Source organism: Porites lutea, chromosome 9 (assembly GCF_958299795.1).
Source record: "Porites lutea chromosome 9, jaPorLute2.1, whole genome shotgun sequence".
In the NCBI taxonomy this organism is placed as follows: domain Eukaryota; kingdom Metazoa; phylum Cnidaria; class Anthozoa; order Scleractinia; family Poritidae; genus Porites; species Porites lutea.
The window spans coordinates 8,733,643-8,757,787 of NC_133209.1; the positions used below are offsets into that span (position 1 = coordinate 8,733,643).

At 40.2% G+C, this 24,145-nt stretch overlaps 2 protein-coding genes across 6 annotated transcripts in view; one reads left to right on the forward strand and one right to left on the reverse strand.

Moving 5' to 3' along the window:
• The window catches only part of LOC140947643 (hemicentin-1-like), a 30,444-nt gene extending 25,418 nt beyond the window's left edge, over positions 1-5,026 (forward strand). For 4 of the 5 annotated variants that reach the window (XM_073396803.1, XM_073396801.1, XM_073396804.1 and 1 more), the window contains 5 exons: positions 919-1,041; positions 1,766-1,876; positions 2,033-2,156; positions 3,070-3,209; positions 4,113-5,026. In XM_073396803.1, coding sequence (XP_073252904.1) covers positions 919-1,041; positions 1,766-1,876; positions 2,033-2,156; positions 3,070-3,209; positions 4,113-4,351 — 737 coding nt within the window. In that variant the 3' untranslated portion in view covers positions 4,352-5,026. The remainder of the gene's footprint in view (positions 1-918; positions 1,042-1,765; positions 1,877-2,032; positions 2,157-3,069; positions 3,210-4,112) is intronic. The other variant, XM_073396802.1, reaches the window with a different exon arrangement.
• Positions 5,027-6,688: 1,662 nt separating this feature from the next.
• The window catches only part of LOC140947642 (uncharacterized), a 28,493-nt gene continuing 11,036 nt past the window's right edge, over positions 6,689-24,145 (reverse strand). Inside the window, exons 9-15 of the mRNA XM_073396799.1 lie at positions 13,828-13,996; positions 12,786-12,981; positions 11,193-11,231; positions 10,823-10,895; positions 9,649-9,698; positions 8,148-8,402; positions 6,689-7,313 (exon numbers count right to left, since the gene is read on the reverse strand). Of these exons, the coding sequence (XP_073252900.1) occupies positions 7,237-7,313; positions 8,148-8,402; positions 9,649-9,698; positions 10,823-10,895; positions 11,193-11,231; positions 12,786-12,981; positions 13,828-13,996 (859 nt within the window). The 3' untranslated portion in view covers positions 6,689-7,236. The remainder of the gene's footprint in view (positions 7,314-8,147; positions 8,403-9,648; positions 9,699-10,822; positions 10,896-11,192; positions 11,232-12,785; positions 12,982-13,827; positions 13,997-24,145) is intronic.

Here is a 24,145-nt window from a genome sequence, read left to right on the forward strand (position 1 = left end):
AACAAGCATCTGCAGCTGCCTCGCTAGGAGATACTAGCGGGGATGGGGAGATGAGGGACGGCTATATTCTCAGGCTGGTTGTTACGATAATATTCTTAAAAGGATTATAAAGATTAGAAGGTCATCAAAAGTAGTTTCGACCTTTGATGAGCTATGGCTCAGCTAGAGGGAAAAAGAATACAGACCCTGGGGTACTGGGTACTTCCTTATAGCATAGTAGGCTATTGGGTATGTGCCGCTGGATGGGGTCGCATTTTTTCACGACTGGATTGACTATTATGTGGTGCATTTTTATAAGAGTTACTAGAATGGGGTCAGAGAATTTAGGTACGTAGGGATTTAAAAATAGTTAGATTTACAGTACATTAAGGTTAACAAATGTGTCAGGTCATTTCAGGATGACCAAGTTAAAAGGCTTTATAAGGTAGATGCATAAAAAGAAAGTGACTAAGTTGGGATCGCGAGAATTACTTATTTTCCTAAAGTGGCTAAGATGGAGTCTTTGATATGGCCACAGAATAGACTATCGGCCTCATGGGCTATTGACTCAGAGGCCATGAGGGCAAGAGGAATAACTGGTATAGTAAAATCCACTGAGTTAGTCAAAAATATCGAGACAAAACAACTTTTAATTAACTAGTTAAAGGTAGACTTTAATCCTTTTTTTGCCGCCAAAAAGCCGGCGCTTTTCGCTACTAGTGGGCTATAACATATAGCCTAGTAGTAGCTCAACCGATCGGAATGCAGCATTGATAATAGACCACTAGTTGGATTTTACTGGAAAGGGGTAGTTGTTCTGGGAGGCCAGCGGCGCATACCCAGCAAAAACTAGTCTAAGTACCCCCCCCGGGAGGGGGGGGGGGTTAGGAATGCGTTGCAAATGAAATACTCTCATTTGTCATTCTTTGTAAACAACAGACATAGATGAATGCTCCAAGGGTTCATCTGGATGTAACCAAATGTGCCAGAATACATTGGGATCATTCGTCTGTCGTTGTAGAAGAGGATATGAACTCCATTCGGACGGACGAACATGCAGAGGTATGCACCAGGCTGTGTGATTGACACATCCCACGTCTCTTGTTTTGTCTGTCTGTCTCTTTGTTATTTTTTTATCAAAAAGATCTTGTACCAAAATATTTAATCATAAAATTTTCGTCCTTTAACGCACTTGAAAAATGCTTACTTTCCTAGTTTGGGTCTTTAAAAAATTCTGTAAAATATAAGGTGTACGCCATTTTGAATGGCCTCACAGATCCCCAACAACTTCATATTACTTATAATTCATAAATCTATTATTTACCAAATCAGTGGATAGCAATTTTCGTGCCTTTGATTGGCTCCCATGACTCAGAATTTCCTTGGCTAGTCACTGACAGTTTCGAAGGACGAAAGTGTAGCGATGCATGAAGCAGGTGTTTTAACAAATATCAAGAAAGCAGCGAAAGTTATCGTGAATTTGGCTTGTTTGTCTTTACTGGTAGGTTGTAGAGCGAGGCAGGCATCAATGTTTCTTTCTGCTTGTATTTGTAATATTTTTCTTTTTGTTATTTGGTAATCGCCTGTTTCTTTTCCCGATGGATTAGCTTAGTAGCTATTTTCGGCGCGTCCAATATTGTAATTTTGCTATTCTTGTTAATAAATTAATTGTTTTTTTTTTAATGTCGCAACAGATCGGGGGGTGGGTGGGTGGGTTGGAACTATCCCTGCCCCCCAAAAGTCGTTGTGTTGCATTTTTATGAATATCTATCTGTTTTTCTTTCAGACAGAGACGAATGTAGTTCCGTGAGATGCGCCTATCGCTGTCTGAATACTCCTGGGGGCTACCGATGTATTTGCCCGAGTGGTTACAATTCCACTGGCTACTACTGTTCAGGTAGATGTTCTGTTACCTTGAACGGGTGACCATTCTGTTGAGCTTTCAGTAACAGAACATGCTTCGTCTAGAAGCTGGGAGAGAGTTAAGTAGTAGTGGAGCAGAAGTCCCGCTGATCAAGGTTTTGACTGTAGTTTTTCTCTCTCTTCTCTTCAGATTTTGATGAATGCGAGGCTGGAGCAAAGTGCAATGACGATCAGTTTTGCTTTAACACTTACGGGGGTCAGAGATGCATTCCTAAATTGAAGTGCTATACAAATTACGAAAACATGTCAGACACGTAAGTACAAATGGTTAGGTTAGGTTAGGGGGATGGGTTCGAACCAACCACATGCTTCACTTATTACACAATAACTTCATTTCACCCCCACCCCATCGATAACTTTTTACGCGCCACCGCCCTTTCCCCCTAGCCTCGAGAGATACTGCGATTCACATATTTCTAATTAGGATTTTAAAAATTGTTGACTTACGGCAGGTTTAGCACCTAGGCAGCTTTATATTCCTCTAATTGCCAGGTCTAGACTAACTAAAAGCTGTTTCTTACCTTCCGCGCGTTTTATCTGGATGCCATCATTAGTGCAATAATGGTAACTGCTTTGTATACCAATCTCTTGTACTCGGCGTGTACCATTTTCCTTGACATTTTTTATATTTGTTATAAATTTCGTTATGCTACGGGTCAACTCAAGTACTATTACTTCAAGCACGCATTGCTTGCCTAAAATTACCGATCGCTGTTTAATACTTACCTTGCCCAATTTCAAACCGAGCGGGCTTGGGTCGAGTCTGTTTATTATGGGATAAAGAACAGGAGACCCACATAGTTCAGAAGAGTACAATTTCGGTTAGGAACATTCTCAAGTTTGGTGTACGTTTATCGGGCCTATATTGAACGAGATACAGCCATTCAAAAATGCAGAATTTAATAAGAAATGTAAAGACGTCCAGAAGGTGTGTCCAGTAACCCATATATCTCTTACAAATTTTCAAGTTTTTAAATAGCTGTATCTTGTTTAATATTGGCCCGATCGACATCAAAACTCGAGATTTTTCCTAACCTCAATGTTCTCTTTCTGACTAGGTATGTTTCGAGTTGTTTATCCCAAAATAAACGGACTTGTACCCAGCCCTGCTCGGTTTGAAACTGGACAATTCATACCATCTTCCGTCTTCTTTCTTTTGCTGTGTAGGAGGTGTGACCGAAGATGCCCCGATGGTGATACTGCTTGTTACAACCACAACAAAGTTCAGCGCTACAGTCTCTGGACATTCAAAATGCGTAGCAATGATCCTCCGTACAGAATCTTTAGCTATCGAATTGTCACTTACGGTAAGGGATTATTCACAACCATTCTACGTCACGTGACATATCAGGTTTGACAGACTTTTCAGGGTATAAAATATAGGTTGGAAATATTAGTCGGGGTGCATCCTAATTTTTTTTTGCTCCTTTTATTTCCAGTTAATACGTACAGTATTTGACCACCAAATCTTGACTGAATGTGCCATAGCTGGCACGTTTGTTTTCGTCGTTATAAAATTCATACTAGGTTTTTCATGGCCTCTATGGAGGTAATGTGCTCTCTAGGCAGAGCAGCAATGATGACTAGTGTCCACGTTTATGGATCGCAAATCGTCTTAGCAATCTGCAGCGACAAGTCAAGCGATTTCTCGAGGGAACGTGAAAGCGTTGTGTGTTTCTCTTTAAAGCCATGTTGATTTTGATAAAGAAAGGGCTGTGCAGTATCATTGTCTAATTAAAAGAGACTTATCTGTGAGTCGAAGTTTGACCGAGATTCTTCCATAGCGTTTTCAAGAAGGAAGAGATCATATGAGTTAGCTAGTCACGTGACATCGAGCTTAGTGCGAGGTTTGGCTTCGAGCGAGACCCGGGCCTTCCTCTTATTGCTGGTTTGCACGTGAAGTCATAGCAGTCATGTTGCTGGTCAAGAACAAAAATATTTTTTCTCCTCTGTGAATTAAACTCCATTTTCCTGTAAATTATTTGAAATTATTTCTATTGTATTGACCACCATGTCACGTTGTTGCAAACCAAGAATCTTAGGGTCTGGATGAGTGGGTCCCTCATTTGGTGAACGATATGATCGGAACACGCCACTGAAATAGCAGCTTTCGGCATTGATTCTGTACGTTATGCCATTGAAAACCATTTTGATTTCACGGAGCGAAATCGTTTGAAATGAATAACTTTTTTTAACTGTTATTTTTGCAGGCTACAAGAAACGTCCTGAAGTCAAATATTACTTTCATCGTGGCAATAAAGAGAAAAATTTTGAAATAATTACACGTGATGAAAATAATGGAGTTTTCGCTTACATTCGGAACAGAAACAGGATCAAGGGCCCAAGGATTTTCTACCTAGAGTTTCGAGGTGATGTCGTCGATAACGGCACATTGGCGTCACGCTTTGTGCATCGGATGTATGTCTTTGTATCGCGTTATGACTTTTAGTCACGTAAGTGAACTTTTCTTCGCGTGACCAGTCGAAGTTGTTTACCTACCGGTACTATAAAAACTAAGTAAAGATATGTTTAAAGTAGTAAAACTAAGTTATGTGTACTGTTAACCCCATAATGTACAGCCAGGTTTGCCTTACCATTTAACAAATGTGCGTGGATCCTACCCTTGCTTGTCAATTATTAATAACAGCAATAAAAACAATAACAATGATAATAATAATAATAATGATGATGATGATGATGATGGTGACAATGATAATAGTAATGATAATAATAACGAAACTAACAGAAAACTAAAAGAAAGGGAACTGTGGCGTGGTTACTTGAAATTAGAGGGTGTGTTCACATTAGTGCCCAGTGAATACCAAATGAACACTCCCTAACACAGTCCAGCGTGTAAACCTAGGCCTGATTTTCACGTTCCAATACACTTCCGTTGTGCGCTCCAAGAGAAAAATAAGACTAGTTTCTATTAATGTACAAATATAGTGACAAGGAAAATAGGATAATATACAAGGGACGTTGTTAAGAAAGTGTCGAGAATGTAAAGAACTCGCAGGATTTGTTGTATTCCAGATTATTATATACATAGTGTTCTCGTTCCTTAGCTTGAAAAACAAGTCTAACGTTTGCAAATAAAGAATAAAAAGTAAATTTATATAACCTAGCTTTAGTTTTGGTTACTTTCCCTTAAGAAAGTGTCTCCCATGGAAACGTCAACAGACAAAAGATTATTGCAGAAAATTGTTCTCCAATAGACGTAGAGAGTAGTCGTGGAATTTGGTGGGTAGTTGTTGAGCCTTTAAAAAGTATAATTATGAATAATCAAATTCAGCGCGGGTAGCAATACGAGATTCCAAACATATAGAAAACGAATGTTTATTTTGGATTATCCTTTCGTTTGGCTTTAGATAGAATTAACCCTCCGTTTTCCGTGAAGGCCGCGAGTAAGCCTTCTATCAATATTGAAGACACAGTGATGCCCAAAACGAATGCCTAGTAAAGAAAGATATGATATCACTGTCTGTTTATTTCAAAAGTAAAGGCCTTGTGAAAAAAGGAAATACCCGCCAAGTGATAGGTGCTTTTTGTTAAAACAAAGTCACTGGCTACACCATGCATTTGGAAGTGCATAAATAGGGGTTTCCCTGATCTTCCAGGCAAAGCTAACGAATTGAACCCACAATAATAAAATTTTGAAAGTCGTACAAAAATACAGCTGGATCTACTAGCTGTTCTTTTAACATTCAATAGAGGATGAAACCAAAGACAAAAAATTAGCAGGAAAGACTGTTGCTAAGTAGAGTAAGAAGGGGTGCGACTCTACTTTGTAAGTAGAGAACGTTTCATTCTGTCTACTATATTACGATGTACGCTTCTGTAAATAAGACCTTAATGAATGCTGTGTATGTTGCAGAATCAATCTACTTCACGTGACGAATTTCAGCACTAATTGTTGTCTAGTCCCCGAACCTCATTTGCTTCTTTTACCTATGGAATTTCCCTACACGAAAACCCCTTTTGAGGGTTTGCCGATGAGAGAGCTCCAAACCAAAATCTCAAAAAAAGTATTTGGTCTGTGACTCATAAGTCGCATAACTATTTACAACACCAATCTACAACTCCCAATCCAGCAGAACTAACAATAATGCTTATGTTCTGTTAAACGAGTACATGTCGGCTCAAGTCTATCTCTGCTCTCTTTTTTACGGTTCTCCAAACCTCAAACTATCTGGCCTGAAAAGTTCTCATAAGGTCTGCGACTCATAAAAGCCCCTTCTTGGCCTGACTCGTCCCCAGTCGTCTTAGCGTAACGTTCGCAGCGGGAGCAAGGGGTGATGGGAAGGGAAAAGGGAGGAAGACTACTGGGACTGGTCTCTCTTCCTCGCTTTCCTCCTTCCCATCACACCCCTCGCGCCACTAAGGAGAGACAGAGAGAGAGAGACGGAGAGAGAGAGAGAGAGAGGGAGAGAGAGAGAGAGAGAGAGACGACTGAGGACGAGTTAGCCTTCTAGGCTTTGCGGATGAGAGAGATCCAAACTAGGGCGCTTACCAAAAGATAGAACTCAGGCCAGCAAGGCTGATCTTTTAACAAACGAAATAGGATTTGTTTCGAGTGTTTCTCTTAATTAACACCCTTTACCGCTAGAGGTACTGCTTAGGAATGGGCTGCCTGATCGGGTTATACACTTCTGTTTAACAGTGGGATTTTCTTTACTACTGAACTGGTCTGGTCAGCCATTTCTGGCTTGTGGTAAGCGCCCCTGGCCAAGAATCTTTCTTTTACATCAGAGAAAAATAAAAGAACAAATGCAAAAAAACCTGCTGGTTAACAAGACAATGCCCCTTTTTATTTAAAACGTCATTAGAAGTTTAAAACTATTTACAACAACAATCTACAATTCAGATGACGATCCACCGGACCTAACAACCTTAACTAGCCTTATTCTGTTGTTCTCTTGCTTAGTGGTGACCAAACCTCACACAAAGTATCTGGTCTACGACTCACAACTTCTTAAAACTGCCAGTCAACAGTCAAACTATAGTCACTAGTTGAAGAACTCTGCCCAGTCATGGCTTCCAGATTGAGTACAATGAAGCTGTGATATTTGATCGTCTAGCTTGAAGGTGCATGCAAGAAAATTTCGAACTGTACCACGAACTCGTAAAGAAATAATAAATGGGCTAACCAAGACTATTTAACAAGATTCCTCTCCTTAAAATCGAATATCTACAGGGCCTGATGAGGTGTCTTGGGGGAAACCACATGCTATCACTAATTCTTCAAGAGCTAGTAAAGTTGTCATATTGACTCGTAGAAAACTTGGTTCTGGTAGTAACTATTTTTATTGTTAAGTAGAAAAGGGTTTTCTCAGTTCAATTGTCGCAGCACTTCCACTTTGCTATTAACTTCCAGGTGTTTGCAGTTTTCACGTGCACGCCTTCTGCATTTGCTAAAACAAAACCAAAGAAAACTTTTGTAGTTAAATAAGTAAAACTAGTTTTGTTTAACACTACTGAAAACATCTAAATGATCGGCCGTTTACCATTAAAACTAAGCATTTTTTCTGAACTTGGTCCTAAGTCTAGAAAAGTGGAATTAACTCTTCCCCGATACTTTTACTCGGGCTACTACCATTGAAAAAGTTTAATTTCTTTTTTCTTTGGAGACTGACTTTCCCTGTTTAGTGGTTTTCATGCCTTTCCACCTACAGAAGGTTCGTTATAGCACAGGAAATGATAGAGATCTCTAACAACTAATTGCGAGCAGCTGAGGTAAGCCTGTGGCAGGCGGTAGAAAGGGAATTAAGACAGGATAAATTTCGGGTGTTCGAGAATGTGCAAGGCGCGCCTTGCGCACTAGCGACAGCCAAAATGGAGGTTGAAAGAACTTGGAACACGGTAGAAAAACCTTTCCAAGTAATTGTTACATAGGAATCAGCTCCTAATAACAATTTTTGGATCAGCTTTGGGTTCATCCCCTCATCCCCCCCCCCCTTTTCCCCGACAATGTTGTGACCCCAAACGGACTTATCTCCAGGCCTCCACCATTTTCACATACACCTTGTTCCCCCCCTCCCCACACACACACACACACACACACACACACACACAGCCCCCCCCTAATATTTTCCATAACCAATTTCTTCGATTTGTAATACAAAGTGTATAAAGGTCTATGTGAAAATGGTGTATTCAACATTGTGTGGGGTGGTAGAGGCGAGGTCGTCTCTTTCACTTTCACCATAATTACTGGGAAGGACCCATTGACTCCTTGCAATATTTACCTCCCCATTGGATTGGAGAGCCTTTGATCCTATCAGATTGTGGATCACCGCTGTGACTGTAGCTATCCTCGATTGTTACTAGGTCAGAGCTGATATTGCCAAAGTTTGTTTTTGCGGTTTCCCATACTTCTTTCTCTATCCCATACCATGCTCCCTTGGGATATTTCTGGCACATATAGGCGCGGTTATTGCACGCTATGCCATACAGGTGGGATCCATCCTGACCGATAATGTAGCAAACTTGCTGGTCCATGGCTGTGGGAATAAATATTTATAGTTCATTCAGAATTTATTTTATATAATTTGTTTTGTTTAATTTAGCAATTATTGAATGAGGGTGAGTATGATTTGAAGAATTAATTACTCAGATCGAGGGAGGGCGTTATAGCAACTTTCTCAATCTGCATAATACTTAAGATCACATGAAAGCCGAATCCATGATTAATTTATTGTCATGCGGCAAGTTGTATTTTTAACGTTCCTACTATAATTTAGGCAGTGATTCGGCTATTTCTTCTTCGCACTGGGGGGGGGGGGGGGGGGGGGGGGGGTGAAATTTCCCGCCATTTGCTCCAGTTCTACCAAAACAGTTGGGCTAACAAAGCCTTGTCCCCAATGGATCCTTGATTTCCGTTTTTTTTTTCTGGAGGTAGCCTGCATTATTGACGTCATTTTATCGCATATGGCAAAAGTCTTCCCATTTAATTAGCCTGGGATTTTTGCCAGTCAGAAACTGAGATATGTTTTGACCATTTTGAGATAATCTGAGTTACGTTTCCGGAGAAATGGAGCCAAAATAAATTATTAGGAAACCTGTTTTCGCAACCTTTGCGGATCCGATTATAAACAATTATTGGATGAGGTTTTTGTGATATCCGGAATAACCAAGGTCGAGGTAAGTGTTATCAGCCGAGCCAAAGGCCGAGGCTGATAACACTTTCGGGAACCTTCATTATTGAGGATATCACAAAATCCAAATCTAATAATTGTTTTATTAAACATAAACTTTTTTGAAAAACTAACGACAAACACGCCGTCGCATACGCGCGGAGTCAGAAGCGTAAGCACTAGGGTCGAGATTGAATGGTTATTTGAAATGATGCATTACGCGCACAACCTACAGATTAGTCACTTATCTGCTAACAGATAACTAACTAATCTGTAGGTTTCGCTGATTTCCAAAATTAGCTGTAGGCTCTTAGCCAATGAGAAGACAGATAGTGTGTACAATGTATGATGATTTCAGTAATTTTTAATTTAGTAATTAGGGATTAGCAGCAATTGTGATTTCTTTTATTTAATTAGCGGCCAATTCGAGTTACGAAGTTATGAATATATGAAAATCATGTATGTGAACTGCAGGGAAGAATTATATGAAAGTAGATCATCGCAGTTATAAGCCTGAATCTGCAAAAGTTGCGTTTATAACTGCGATAATCTTCCTTCGTATAGTAATTCGAGTTACGATGAAACCACTTCTAAGAACTTCGTTAAGAATTACCAGTCCATGAGCTTCCTCGGTCAGATGTCGAGAAGCAACTGGACTTCACTCTGTGAAAAAAAAAAAAAAAAAAAAAATTTAACCAGAGCTAAAAGCGAAGCTCCTGTTTATGCATTCTAAATTTACTTCAGACAATGGATTTTAAACCATTTCGAAGAAATCTTCAAATCTATACTTAACTTTAGAGGCGAACGATATGACTGAAAAACATAAACTTGAGCCTGCGATTAATCAAAAGCGAACAACTGTTCAGCCAAAAACTTCAAAAAATTCGCGACATCGATTAGTTGGCACCTGAGTCCGCGATACGGTCATGTTACTCTGGTCAGCGTATACCCTATTTTTACAGCTTTCCATAATATGGATATCTATTCTCAAGTTAAACACAGGTTACAGGCTCCCATACCAGCTAGAAAGTTTGACATTTCAGATTGGTTTCCCTGTGGTGCCGACAGACGGGCGTATGGTCACGTGATAACCAAAATTTCTCGGATGGATAGATAACCAAATTTTCTTACGTATGGTGCTCCGCTGTAAGTTCATTCATTGCAAGGGAAAGTGTCCTACTCATTTAAGCATTCATCGAAATTGATTACCAATAAAGAATTGTTATGGAATATTGAATGGTTTACAGTAAACTGAATAGCTTTAGGTAGGTTTTTTAAACAATATTCTAAGGCCTATACACTTTTATTTATAAAAAAAATAGCGGCAATTTTTGTTCTTCTTTTGTCTTCATGATAATGGTCCCTCGATGCCTCGTTTCAAGGTAAAATTTCTTTCGAATTTTGCAAGTGCAATCGAGGCAATGAGGTTCAATTAGTAAAGCGTAAATATAAAAGGAAAGCAGTATTGCTTTCATCGTAATTGCAGTTAGGTGTGTTTAACTCCAGCATTCCAATTCAAACCTGGGTCTTTTCTTAGTAGCATTTGTTGAGCAAAATGAGCCCTGTTTTGTATGGGATTACTTTTACATTCCTTAAATACTTAAAACGTCTGCATCTTTGTTTTAATTAACTGACCTTTCACCTGCAGGGCAATCGCTCTATTAGAACATTACGCAGGCACATCGAACTGTGACGTAGGCTGCATGCATAGATAACGACCAACCACAGCATGCGTGTGAATCATTACATTGAATAATTTGCAATAGTGGCTTCTTTAGAATGCTCACCTCTTGCTTGATTTCTGACAGATGTACACAACGTTGTTGGTGGCGTCCAGTAGAAATCCTTTACTATACACCTCTTCAAGATAAATGCAAAGCATTAGTTTAAACCCCTGAAGCCTCTTAAAGTGACTTAAAACTAGTCACTTAACTTAAGTGCTTACGTACGTAAATATTAAAGTCATGAGAAGATAGGAAATGATCGCCGTGGTGACAAGTGATCATGGAGGCTCGTTTTCAGCCCGACATTTAATAGAAAAATAAGAACATTCAGTCGGGCCGGAAAATATTATGACATGAAAAGAAGTGTGTACAGAAAAAAGGTCAGCAGATTACATGGAGTGTGTGGATTAAATAAAGCAAAGTTTTAACTTACCTTGCAGATCTGATGACCCCTCGTTAGGTGCACCGCCACCTGGAGAATAAAATACAATCATCTTCATCAATATCATCATCATCATCCCTGATCATGATGATGCCTGACGATGATGCTGCTGCTGATTATTATTGTTATTAGAGAGCTTTAAATTTAAGAAAGAGAACGAGTACGTGTTCTGAAAAACAGACACCCCGGAAAGCTTCATTTTACTTTTTTCTCACGAAGAAAGTCGGTACGGTTATTTATACTGAAAGAGGTTAAGCCCTCCCCCGAAAGCAAAACGATAAAACGTCTTACATTTGATAACTTGTTCCCGCCACTTCGAATTTCTCGCTACTACTCGTAGTAGAATAACGACGGCTATCACGTCTTCCCGCCAAAATGACGTTGGTTCATTCGTGAGCAATACTCAGTATTTAGAAATTTCTTACTCGTAGCTGTCCTCGTCCTGGAATCTAAAGCTCTTTGCTATCAGTTTTATAGTTATTGTTACGGATACATAATGAAGATTAATTATAATTCATTCAAAATATTTTCCCGATTCTGATTGGCTAAACGCACACGCATAATTCACCATAACCAGTTACTGATGACCAAATTTGGAAGAATTTTGTGTTTACCGAGGAAATGACGTCAAAAATACAGCGTTTTTGCAGGTTAATAAACCGTTAACCGAGAGGACGTGGGTACAAGGTTGAGTTGTTTTGGTCGTGGAAACAAAAATGGCAGACGTTTCACTCGTTTCAAGAGTAAGAACTAGGCGAAATAATTGTTAAATATGATGATGATGATGATGATGATGATGATGATTACTATTATCATTCTTATTATACTGTTATTCTCCTTATGCAACGCTAGCATCACTTCAGGAAGTGACCATGAGCCATTTTAAGGTTGCGGCGTTAAGTCGAACTGCACCATGAGATAGTGTTGGGGACCTTATTCCTTCCTTTATTGGGGAGCTTACGCAACGAAGACGGCAAAAAAGGATTAAAGTCTAGCTTTAACTAGCTAAAATTTTTTTATTCTCGATATTTTTGACCAACTAGTTGGATTTTACTAAAACTATTATTCCTCTCGCCCTTATGGTCTCTAAGCCTCATGGGCTCTTGACTCAGAGCCAATTCGGGTTAAATAATTGTTAAATATATCCCAAAATGCAATTTAAAACAACACCGGTCAAGTCTCACCCGAATTAACCTCAAAATGACACATTGCTGCACTAGTCGCAACAATATTGCGGGACAAGTTGCAATAAAGGCCGCCGCCTTGCAGGGCTCAAAATAAGTTTGGGACTTTTGCTGGTCGTGTTGAGCTGTCAAAGAAATTTTAGCTTCGTCACGTCTCTTTTCTGATGGGTCATAATAACTTCAACGTACTGTAGCCTAACAAGTGAAAACATAGTTTGTCCCGACAAGTAGTCCTCTTGGCCAGACATTGTCCGTTGACCGGCCGTTTTTTTGAGCCTTGCCTCTTGTAAGATTTCATGGGTACCAGAGGTTTTTTCCCGCTTGCTACGAGGAACGTCTTCGGCTGTTGGCACCCAGGGTACTTGTAAGAGGGCTTTTATTCACACTGGCCTTCTCTTACCTTGCTGAGCGGAATTAAATTTGACCGAGACTGGTACTAGTGGAGCAGCGTACACCGCTGACATGCTGTATGGGCTGTAGGACAGTTGTATTGGAGACACGGCGTAAGTTTCTCCTTGCGGCATTATACCATTAGGGTCCAGGCATCCCTCCACAGAGAATGACATCCTGTCCAGAAAATGTAGCTTTTCGTTCAACTGAAACCAAATAAAAAAGAGCTTTTCCTTTGTTACTTGAATAAACATTTCTAAACATTTTTTTTACACTGTATGCACCCTCAAAAAGTACAAAAACATTGAAAGTTAATGTATCATAAAATATGTTATCTAAGTAGAGCTGCAGTATAATAAAAATATTTACGATGATACCCCAATTTATACTTAACACCTCGTTATTTAATACGACCGGATTTTGTTGGCAGAAACTTAAAGTTAAATCAGTCATTTTCTTAACTAAAAAATTAATATGACGTAGATTTTGAAAGCCATTATTTGAGCTCAGTTGCGCATATTTCTGACATATTCTTCTCCATTATTTTCATTATCATTATTGGGTCGTTATTGGTGAGTTTTATTCAGTTATAAGGTCTTTTATTCATTCGCGACTTGTTTCCTGCCTTTGCCTTTAAACCAAAAATTGGTCAAAAGATTTTTGTGCCTATTAATAATTTCAAGTGTTAATTGTTTTTATAGTTATTCGTTTCTGAAAGTGGATCGAACTCAGCCATTTCTACGGATTTTTTTCTTCATTCTTGAGGACTGCTTATAGAGCGCATTCACTCACGTGGCCAGCATCTATGCTGATTTATACGAACAAAAGAACGTTTTTACATAAGAACAGAGTTTAATTCCCACAGGGTTGTCTTGGTACACCAACATGGCCGCCGTGACGTCATGTGAATACACTCTCATAGCTTCTAAACAAAATGATAATGATGATGATAATAATAATAATAATAATAATAATAACAATAATAATAATAATGATTAATAATTAATGATAATGATAATGATAATAATAATAATTTTATGAAATATACTCACGCTACACTTTGGTCCTTGTGGTGTGTCGTGGCACTTCATATTTGCCGGGTCTTGATCCAGCCTGGAAAACTTGACATATGGCGGAATCATCCAAAACACATTGACCTTGTCGGCATATCTCTGCGATGCCTCGTCGTGGGTCACCGTTCCGTTGAAATAGACTTTCGAGCTGAGAAAAATTTTCAATACAATGAGCCCGATTAACTTTTTACAATGTGACAAAAAAGATATCGATTCTGGTTTGTGGATATTTTTATTCTCAACTATACAGCGTAATGAACACTTTCAGTAACAATCCAAAACATTCCCCTACAAGACTTTTAAAATGGCACAGACTGTTAAAGAGGACAACCGTACACTTCTATCAAAGCCATTTATTTATTTATTTCCTTTTTTTCTCTTATTTGTTTAACAAATCGACCAAAATTTGCCATAGTCTACACTCTTATCATCCTCGGAGACCCAGGGGCAGTTTGTCGGGTCGATAAAATATTCGTGGTGAAAGTTTACTGTAAGATCGAGACGAGCCCCTGGGCACTTACTCTTACCGAACCAGTTCCAGAAGCGTTTGAATTCCCTGCTTCTGATTGGCCAGAAAAAATTTTTTCTGGCCAATCAGCGAAGAGAAGCTGCCGGGTGACTCTCGTGTTTTCTTACAAGACGTAGTTTTCCTCATCGATCGCCATAGTTGCGTAGCGCGTTCAACTGGGAAAGTTTCTCGACGAAAGTTTCAGAACAAAATGTTAACAACCCGCAAAATTGCAACCTTTAGCACGGCTACAAGAAACAAACACGCTCCGATGAATTTTTAGTGCGGATCTTTCCAAGGTATTATAAATTTTTATTGCTGGTACGATACGCGATGCATGACTTCCACTTTTAATTTCCACACCTTAATTTGCTCACATTGTCTAGTATACAACACCAAGCTTACATTTTAGATGTCCATGTTCGTTGCACGACTTCTGAAACTTTCTACAGCGTGAAAATTTGCGTTGCAAGGGCCACGCAACTACGTCGATTGATCGTGGGAATTGCTGGATTCCTGCAGTGCACGTACCTTTTTGCTTTCGAACCAAACTCGATCCCTTACCGTACGTATTTTAAATACAGCCGTTGTGTTTAGTTCGAAATCTCGGTCCGGTTATGTACTGAATCCTGACTTGTTAAGAGAGGTCGATTTTTGCAGGTTGTGTGGGTTTATTTTTACGGATAAGTGAAGAAAAAAAGGTAAAGGTGAGTTTGCCAAAATGTTTGAAAGTGGTTGGTGTGAAAGTTTTGGAGGGCGATAAACGCGCAGTGTGTGACACGTGTAGGTACAGAGTTGAGAAATCGTGGAAGGGTGGGAGGTCTATATAGATATTTACATAAGTGGCTTGGAATGATTCTGCTGTTTTCATTACTGTCATCAAAAAAGGAAGGAGTTTTTTCTCTTCTACAAGTTGTACACTGTAACAATTATTACCGGTGTATTAAGCCGGACAAGAAGACGAAGCGAATTGAGCAACTTCAAGATGGCGGTTCAACAACAAATCTTTAATCCATGAAAGCGAGGCTAATACGTCACGACTTACAATATCTCAATGTTAACCAATGCTAACCAATATTGTCACATCCTCCCCTTTTTGAGCTATTTTGAAAAAATAGCTCATATGTCAGTGGTGTGAGCGTATGTATCTTTGTGGCTTTGTATCTTTGTGGCTTTGTATGTTGGGATGTTTGTTGCAAGAGCCAATAAGGTTGAAGGTACTATGAGTTGATGCTTAGCGACCAATGAGATCTTGGCATCTATCTAAACATGGCATTGGCAAAGGTCGAACAAGGGCACTTTGAGACCGCCATCTTGATCCTTCACAATTTTTTCGTTTTTTATTACGGGTACAGGTGTTTGGAAGCATTACATAAAATATCTTCATGATTCAAACGCTGTGAACAGTGATGGAGCTGTTTAAGGGTTCATATTTAAGTGTGGATGCTGCTTCAAGGCATTTCTGACCTAATTCGGCTATCGGTACAACGCACGTCAGTATGAGTTCTGTTTCACCTGCTACAACTGGGTAGAGTATAAAAGATCATATATTTTCAAAGCTCTTCCAATGAAGCAATAATTGATATTTAGATATAGATTTTAATTCGAAAGTATGCGCCCTGTAAAATGTGGTTTTAGAAGTTTAAAAGGCAGCTTATTTTTTTGAAAGCTGTATCGAGTATTGTTAATCCTGTAAACAACCTTTAAAAATATTATTCTCTCGCTTACAAAGTTCAACCGACCTTTTTCGTTCTATTTAGTAAGGATGCGTAACTTAAGTAGAAACAGTAGCGTTAGGGAATAAAATTGGAAGAAACTAGTTGGCACAATAATTAGATACTGTTATTTTGAGTGGAGTAACATGATATAAGTAGAAATATATTTCGGCAGTTTGATAATTTTCTTGGAAGTTAATAAATGTTAGGCTATCAACCTTGACGTTGCATGAAACATAATTTAATTGCAGATGTTGTAATAAAGCCGAGGTGATTTCTTAATTCGTTTGAGAAAATTTTGTAGTAAAACAATTTGCCTCTTTTTTACGTACGAATTGTGAAAGGGCCAAGGACCAACATCTTCACATGCAAATTGTGTGCATGAGTTATTTTTATAATTCTGTTTACCAGATTACTGTGTGATAACTCGAATTCCCTCACGTACGAACGACGAAAGGGGGCAAAGTCCAACACTTTCACGTGCCAGCTGTGTGACTGTACATCTCTTGCAGATTGGCTTTTCACAATAATAATAGTAACTTGGACGTATGAAGACCTGTTTCGTTTAGTAACCAATGCCTTAAAAAAGGCTTTTGTCTTTTAAGAAGCAATGGCCTTTAAAACATGACGAAATAAGTTGTTGGAGTTAAAGACTGTCTCACAAATGTTAATAAATGTTAGGTTATCAAGCTTGACGTTGCGTGAAACATAATTTAATTGCAGATGTTATAATGAAGCCGAGGTGATTTCTTAAAATCGTTTGACAAAATTTTGTAGTAAAGAATTTGCCTTTTTTTAACGTACGAATTGTAAAAGGGCGAAAGACCAACATCTTCACGTGCAAATTGTGTGCGTGAGTTATTTTTATAATTCTGTTTACTAATTCCCTCACGTACGAACGACGAAAGGGGGCAAAGTCCAACACTTTCACGTGCAAGCTGTGTGACTGTACATCTCATGCAGATTGGCTTTTCACAATAAAAATAGTAACTTGGACGTATGAAGACCTGTTTCGTTTTGTAACCAATGCCTTAAAAAAGGCTCTTGTCTTTTGAGAAGCAATAGCTTTTAAAACATGAAGAAATAAGTTGTCGGAGTTAAAGACTGTTTCACTGAGTAGAATCGCACGTGAAAACCTCGTGAATTATGATGATGCAACCATCTACCACAATGATAAAAATCCTGGTATTTCGTAACTATTCAGTATTCGATGAGTCACATTTTGGCTTAAGAAACTCCGAGGAAACCTTAGAGTTTTCCTTCTAATCAACGTTTGGTGAGTAGAAATTTATTTCACTTTAACGATTTGTTTAACTTGCACCAGATGTAACAGGGAAAGACAGAGGAAAGTGAATATATAGCTTGAGGATCGACCCAGCTGAGCGTTTCGCGTTTTCATTTATGTACCGCAATACGCAATTTCGCACAAAAACCCAATCTACATTTAGGATGAAAGAGGTAGATTCATCACTCTTGGTAAGGTTACACCGAAGCATTAAAGTTACACTGAAGCATTCAAAATAGCTCATGCACGTTTAACGTGCCTATGTTTTTTTTTTGATAATGGCAAAACTTAACAATGATACTGCAAAACTAAGCTTATTAAACAAAGAATATACTGAAAGTGCAGTGTGTTATTTTCTGAACTACTGTTCTAAAGTCTCAGTTCCTGGAAATCGATGTTACGGAAGAAAAATAAAATGATAACGATTAAGTCTTAACATAGTCTTGGAATCTAACGGGCTCTTTGATGACACGTCCTGAGCGAGTACGCACAGGTGATGATTGCTTGGTGGACTTTGCTTCCAGGTGGCCCTTCTGGCTGTTCGCAGCTTGTGTGTTTAGCAATCCGGTATCTGGACTCTGTTGGGGTCCAGGTAGTGGATCTGGTACAGGAAGTGTATCTGGTACTGGTACAGGAGGGCTCTTGACCAGGTGCTGCCTATTGCGTCTATAGGTGGACCCGTGTGACTGGATTTCGTAGGACCTCTCATCTAATCGCTTTGTCACTTTACCCTTGTCCCAATCATGTTTGCCGAGCACAAATGGCTTCATTCTGACAGTGTCGCCAACATTCAGGGCTGGAAGATCATGGGCTAACCGGTTGTAATAACACTGCTGCCTCTTTTGGTTTAACTGGAGTTGTTCCATCTCATAGAGATTTGGTGGGTTTCTGGGTTCCAGGAGTGATCTTGTGGATGGTAGCAGACTTCTTGTCCTTCTTCCCAGAAGACGCTGTGCTGGGCTACTAGCAACACCTTGAGTTGGTGTGTTCCGGATATTGAGTAGAGCCAGGTACTGGTCTTCTCCTGACTTTGATGTCTTGCGTAACATTCTTTTCGCAGTTTTCACAGCCGATTCAACCTTTCCGTTTGCTTTGCTGTGGTACGGTGATGTGGTAGTGTGTTCAATGCCCCATTTCTTTGTAAAAGACTTGAATTCGCTGGATGTAAACTGGGGACCATTATCTGTGACCAGTTGCCTGGGGATACCATACCGCGCCAGGTGTGACTTCAACTTTTTGATCACAGTTGATGACTTGGTGTTGGTGAGTGGATCCAACTCCCAGAAGTTAGACTTGTAGCAGACGGTGACGAGGTACTCTTTGTCATGATAAGTGAAGAGGTCTGCTCCAATTTTCTCCCATGCTCCTTCAGGGACTTCATGAGACATAAGCGTCTCTTTGCAAGGTGTCAGTTCATTCTCTCTGCATGTCTCACAGGTGCGAATCCACGCTTTTAATTCCTTGTTCATTCCTGGCCAATAGACATGTTCCCTTGCGCGGCGCAGGCAGGCTTCAATTCCTTGGTGTCCGCTATGGATGTCTTTCTTGACTGCTGCTCGCATTCCTTTAGGTATCACAAGTCGCTCGCCGCGGAATATCAAGCCGTCTGTAACTGCAAGTTCATCCCTGACACTGAAGTAGGGGGTAACGAGGGGTGGTAGTGATTTCTCGTCTGCTGGCCAACCTTCTTGTATTACGCATTTCAGCTGTTGAAGAGAGGTATCGTCACTGGTGTGCTGGCGGATCTCATGAATCTTCTCTTCAGGCATGATCAGATAGGAGAGGGCATTTATGGTCTCGAACTCTTCTTGTCCACAATCAGAGGTTCTCGGCAGGTGAGCTCTGCTGAGCGTGTCGGCTAGGTACATTTCTTTACCATTTAGGTATCTAACTTCGATGTCATATGCCAGGGCGCGCATTAACATTCCCTGTAAGCGCTTAGGAGCTCTGTCCAGGGGCTTCTTCACGATGCTTGCAAGTGGTTTATGATCTGAATACACAGTCACAGGACGACCAAACGTGTACTGGTGCCATTTTTCTAGGGAAAACACAATCGCGAGCATCTCCTTCTCTATGGTGGCATATCTGGCTTCTGCTTCACTCAAAGCCCGGCTGGCGTATGCTAGTGGCTGGCCGTCTTGAAGGAGGGCGGCTCCCAGCCCCTGTCCACTAGCATCACATTGGATCGTTAGGCTTTTACTTGGATCAAAGTAGGCTAGTACAGGTGCTTGTGTCAGCAAGCGCTTCATCTCTGTAAAAGCTTTCTCGTGCACAGCATCCCACGTCCACTCAGAGGTGGGGCGGGCTAGGTCATAGATTGGACGCATCACATCAGACAGGTTTGGAACAAATTTAGACAGGTAATTCACAGTTCCTCTTAGTCTTTCCACTGCTGCTTTGTCTTGAGGAGGTGCCATGTTTTGGACTGCTTCAACTTTGGAGGGGTCTGGCTTGAGGCCATCACTGGTCAACACGTGGCCCATGAACGGGATCTCGTTGAGACCAAAACGACACTTCTCTTTGCTCAAGGTGATACCCTTATCGACACAGCACTTGAGGAAGGTACAGACACGTACATCGTGTTCTTCATCTGTTCGACCCCAAATAATCACATCGTCAGCGATACAGCGGACTCCCTCAAGGCCTTCAAGAGCATGATGTAGTCGTTTTTGGAAGATTTCACTGCTGACTTTCAAACCAAATGGGAGACGAAGCCACCGATAGCGTCCGAAAGGCGTGGCAAACGTGGTCAACAAACTTGATGCATGATCGAGCTCACAGTGAAGGTACCCAGACTTGAGATCACAAACAGAGAATACCTTCGCCTTGGTAAGGTCTGGAAGAACATCTTCTAGAGTGGGAAGCTTGTAGTGTTCACGTTTCAGTGCTTCATTAAGAGGTCTTGGGTCAATGCAGATACGAATTCCAGCTTTCTTTTCAGCAACAGACATTTGACTGACCCAGTCAGTAGGTTCATCCACAGGCACAATGATTCCTGCATCCACTAAACGCTGAAGTTCATCTCTGACAACTTGTTTTCTAGACTCAGGCAGAGTGCGGGCACAACGGACGACAGGAGTGGAACCTTCAATGGTTGTTAAGTGAACTTTCTTCCCAGGTAGGGTACCAGGGGTGTCTTTAAAGGCATCAGGAAACTGTTTGAAGTATTGGCTACCATGGGTGACAACATTAACTGCTTTAAACTTGTCATAATGGACACTCATGAGATTCATCTTCTGTGCAGCAATACAGCTGAGGAGAGGTGTGAGGTGGTTGTCAACAATGACAAAGTCCACCTTGTACTTCTTCTTAGTGTTGGGGTTCTTGACTTTGACCTCACACTTGCCAAGGGCAGGTAAAGACGTTTTGTTCCACATCTGAAGATGAACCCTCTCAGGACGAATAGCGTGCTGATCCCCCAGGTAGTGCTTTGGAAGAATACAAACTGTAGCCCCACAGTCAATTTGCATTCTGACAGGCCTTTTGTTGATTTCCATTTCGCAGAAAATAAGCTGGTTGCCAGGGTTTACTGAATTGACAACTTGATCTTCAAAAGCTGTTACAGTGCTAATTGTTCCAGTGCTGCTTTCAGATGAATCAGAGGAGTAACCATCAGCAAGAGAGTTGACACCTTGGTGTTTACACTTCTTTGAGGCTTTGAAGTGATTTCTTTCACCACAGGCTGCACAGGTTTTTCCCCAGGCAGGGCACAATTCTTTTTTCATCACATGAATTTGAAGACAGTATAGACACTTCTTCTTTGCAGGTTTCTGATCATCACTTTGGGGAGGTTTCTTGGTTTTATGCTGGTGTTTATCTAGGCCTGACTTCTTTGTCTTCTTCGATATATCCTTGATCTTATTAATTTCTTCATTCTTCAGGGCCTTCATGTGAAGAGAAGTAGCTTCCATTCCTCGACAGATGTCAATAGCTTTATTCAGAGTCAAATCATGAGTAGAGAGTAGCTCTTCGCGTGTTTTGTCATCCGAGATGCCTAAGAGCAGGCGGTCCATAATCAACAAATCTCGCATGCAGTCACAGAAACCACAAGTTTTAGCCATGTTTCGCAGAACTGAAAGATACTCATCAATTGACTCACCAGAAGCTTGATCTCTACGGTTGAACTGAAAACGTTCAAAGAATTCCTGAGTTTGACCGAGAAAATGCTGATCGTACTTGACTAGAATATCTGCCATCTTGTTACGGTCCTCGCCTTCGGAGAATTTCATGCCGTTGAAAATTCGCATGGCTTCTATTCCAATGCTATGCAGTAAAATGGCGCACTTGTAGTCTTCTGGCTGGTTGTTTAAGCCCGTGATGATACAGTAATTTTCCCATCGTTGTTTCCAGATTTTCCAGTTGTCGGCCCGATCGCCTTCGATCTCTAGAGGTTGCGGAGGAGAAACTTGTGGCCGACGAAAAGCAGGAGCTGAAGCTTGCGGTCCAGAAGCTTGACTGTCAGAATCAGTAGGCATTGTTTACCGCTGCCACCATGTAACAATTATTACCGGTGTATTAAGCCGGACAAGAAGACGAAGCGAATTGAGCAACTTCAAGATGGCGGTTCAACAACAAATCTTTAATCCATGAAAGCGAGGCTAATACGTCACGACTTACAATATCTCAATGTTAACCAATGCTAACCAATATTGTCACAGCCGTTGTGTTTAGTTCGAAATCTCGGTCCGGTTATGTACTGAATCCTGACTTGTTAAGAGAGGTCGATTTTTGCAGGTTGTGTGGGTTTATTTTTACGGATAAGTGAAGAAAAAAAGGTAAAGGTGAGTTTGCCAAAATGTTTGAAAGTGGTTGGTGTGAAAGTTTTGGAGGGCGATAAACGCGCAGTGTGTGACACGTGTAGGTACAGAGTTGAGAAATCGTGGAAGGGTGGGAGGTCTATATAGATATTTACATAAGTGGCTTGGAATGATTCTGCTGTTTTCATTACTGTCATCAAAAAAGGAAGGAGTTTTTTCTCTTCTACAAGTTGTACACTTAATGAAATCTAAAAGAAGAAAGACTTTAAGAATTATCGAAAACAGTAAGAGACAATTTCAGCACAGTTCCCTTTTTTCCAGAGAGTGTTGGAAAACAGTTTTTGTATGTTATATGTAGGCATACCATATTTACTTGTGTGCACCCGAATATAATGCACACCCCATTTTTCTAGACAGTTTTCAAATAATATACTCAAGTATACTTGTTGGCCACCTACTAAAACAAACCCTTTAGGACAGAAAGAATCAACAAATCAAAATAAAATAAAATATTACAGCTCCCTAGTATATACATAACTCAAGCAGTATTATAAGTAGACATATGAACTCCAATAAAAAAGTAAAAAAAAAAAATCTCAACAGCTTTAAAATAAAATTAATGTAATGCCATCTGTAGTTCTGTATTATGGGGTGTTTTTCCATTTATAATATGTAAATGTTCAATTGCACTATTATCTTAATTAAGCAGTCGCGAGGCTTACTTCATCTCCTTTCAATTGTCAGTAAATGGTGACAAAAAAAACATGATAATTCTTGTCAAGTGTCTGTCAGCTTTTAGACATAAGATTACTGAGCATCCTTGAATAAAAGCCAGATCTACCGTTAAGTATAATGAGGGTCCTGAAAGGGGGATATCAATCCCATTGAAACTGTTTAACCCTCAATTCCCATTTTTTACATTTTCTTCCCATTCTCAATGATAGAATCCCCCTGCCAGTGACTTAAATCCCATTTTTCCAGAGCAACAACATCCCATTTTACCCCTTCAGAACTCCCCACAATGAATTCAGTGTAGCAACCTTCCTAGTAAACAAATCAGCATACTTACCAATGAACAGCTGTATGTACCTACAACGGGATTCTTCTGGTAAAACTCCTTAAAGAACATTGCCCTGAATTTCTTGTCCCCCAGTTAATGATTCCAGGCTTCCATACAACAAAGAAAACACTAGGGAATTCATAAGCTTTAGCATCTAACGATTTTTAAACCCCCTAGCTTATAGGCAACATTTGGAACGTTAGACTCTTCTATCAATTTCCCAACAACATCCCTTCTTTCCACAATCTTCTCCATAACAAATCTTCGCTTCGCTTTGAACTGTACAACTGTACCACAGGAAACAAAGACAAGCCTTCTAATTCTTCAAGCGCTTGCTGGAGGTCTCCCTCGAATCTAAAGTTACCACTACTATCAACTTCGGCAGAATTCGTACGGTCAACTGCTGTAAGCTTTTAAATAAGCTTAAAAGTTTCGAAAGGAGTTTGGAGCGAAAGCACAAAGGCACTGCAGTTAGCCGGCATTTTCCACAATCAATCGACGTAGTTGCGTGGCCCGTGCAACGCAAATTTTCACGCTGTAGAAAGTTTCAGAAGTCATGCAACGATCATGAACATCTAAAATATAAGCTTGGCGTTGTATACTAGACAATGTGAGCAAATTAAGGTGTGGAAATTAAAAGTGGAAGTCATGCATCGCGTATCGTATTAGCAATAAAAATTTACAATACCCTGGAAAGATCCGCACTAAAAATTCATCGGAGCGTGTTTGTTTCTTGTAGCCGTGCTAAAGGTTGCAATTTTGCGGGTTGTTAACATTTTGTTCTGAAACTTTCGTCGAGAAACTTTCCCAGTTGAACGCGCTACGCAACTATGGCGATCGATGAGGAAAACTACGTCTTGTAAGAAAATACGAGAGTCACCCGGCAGCTTCTCTTCGCTGATTGGCCAGAAAAAAGTTTTTCTGGCCAATCAGAAGCAGGGAATTCAAACGCTTCTGGAACTGGTTCGGTAA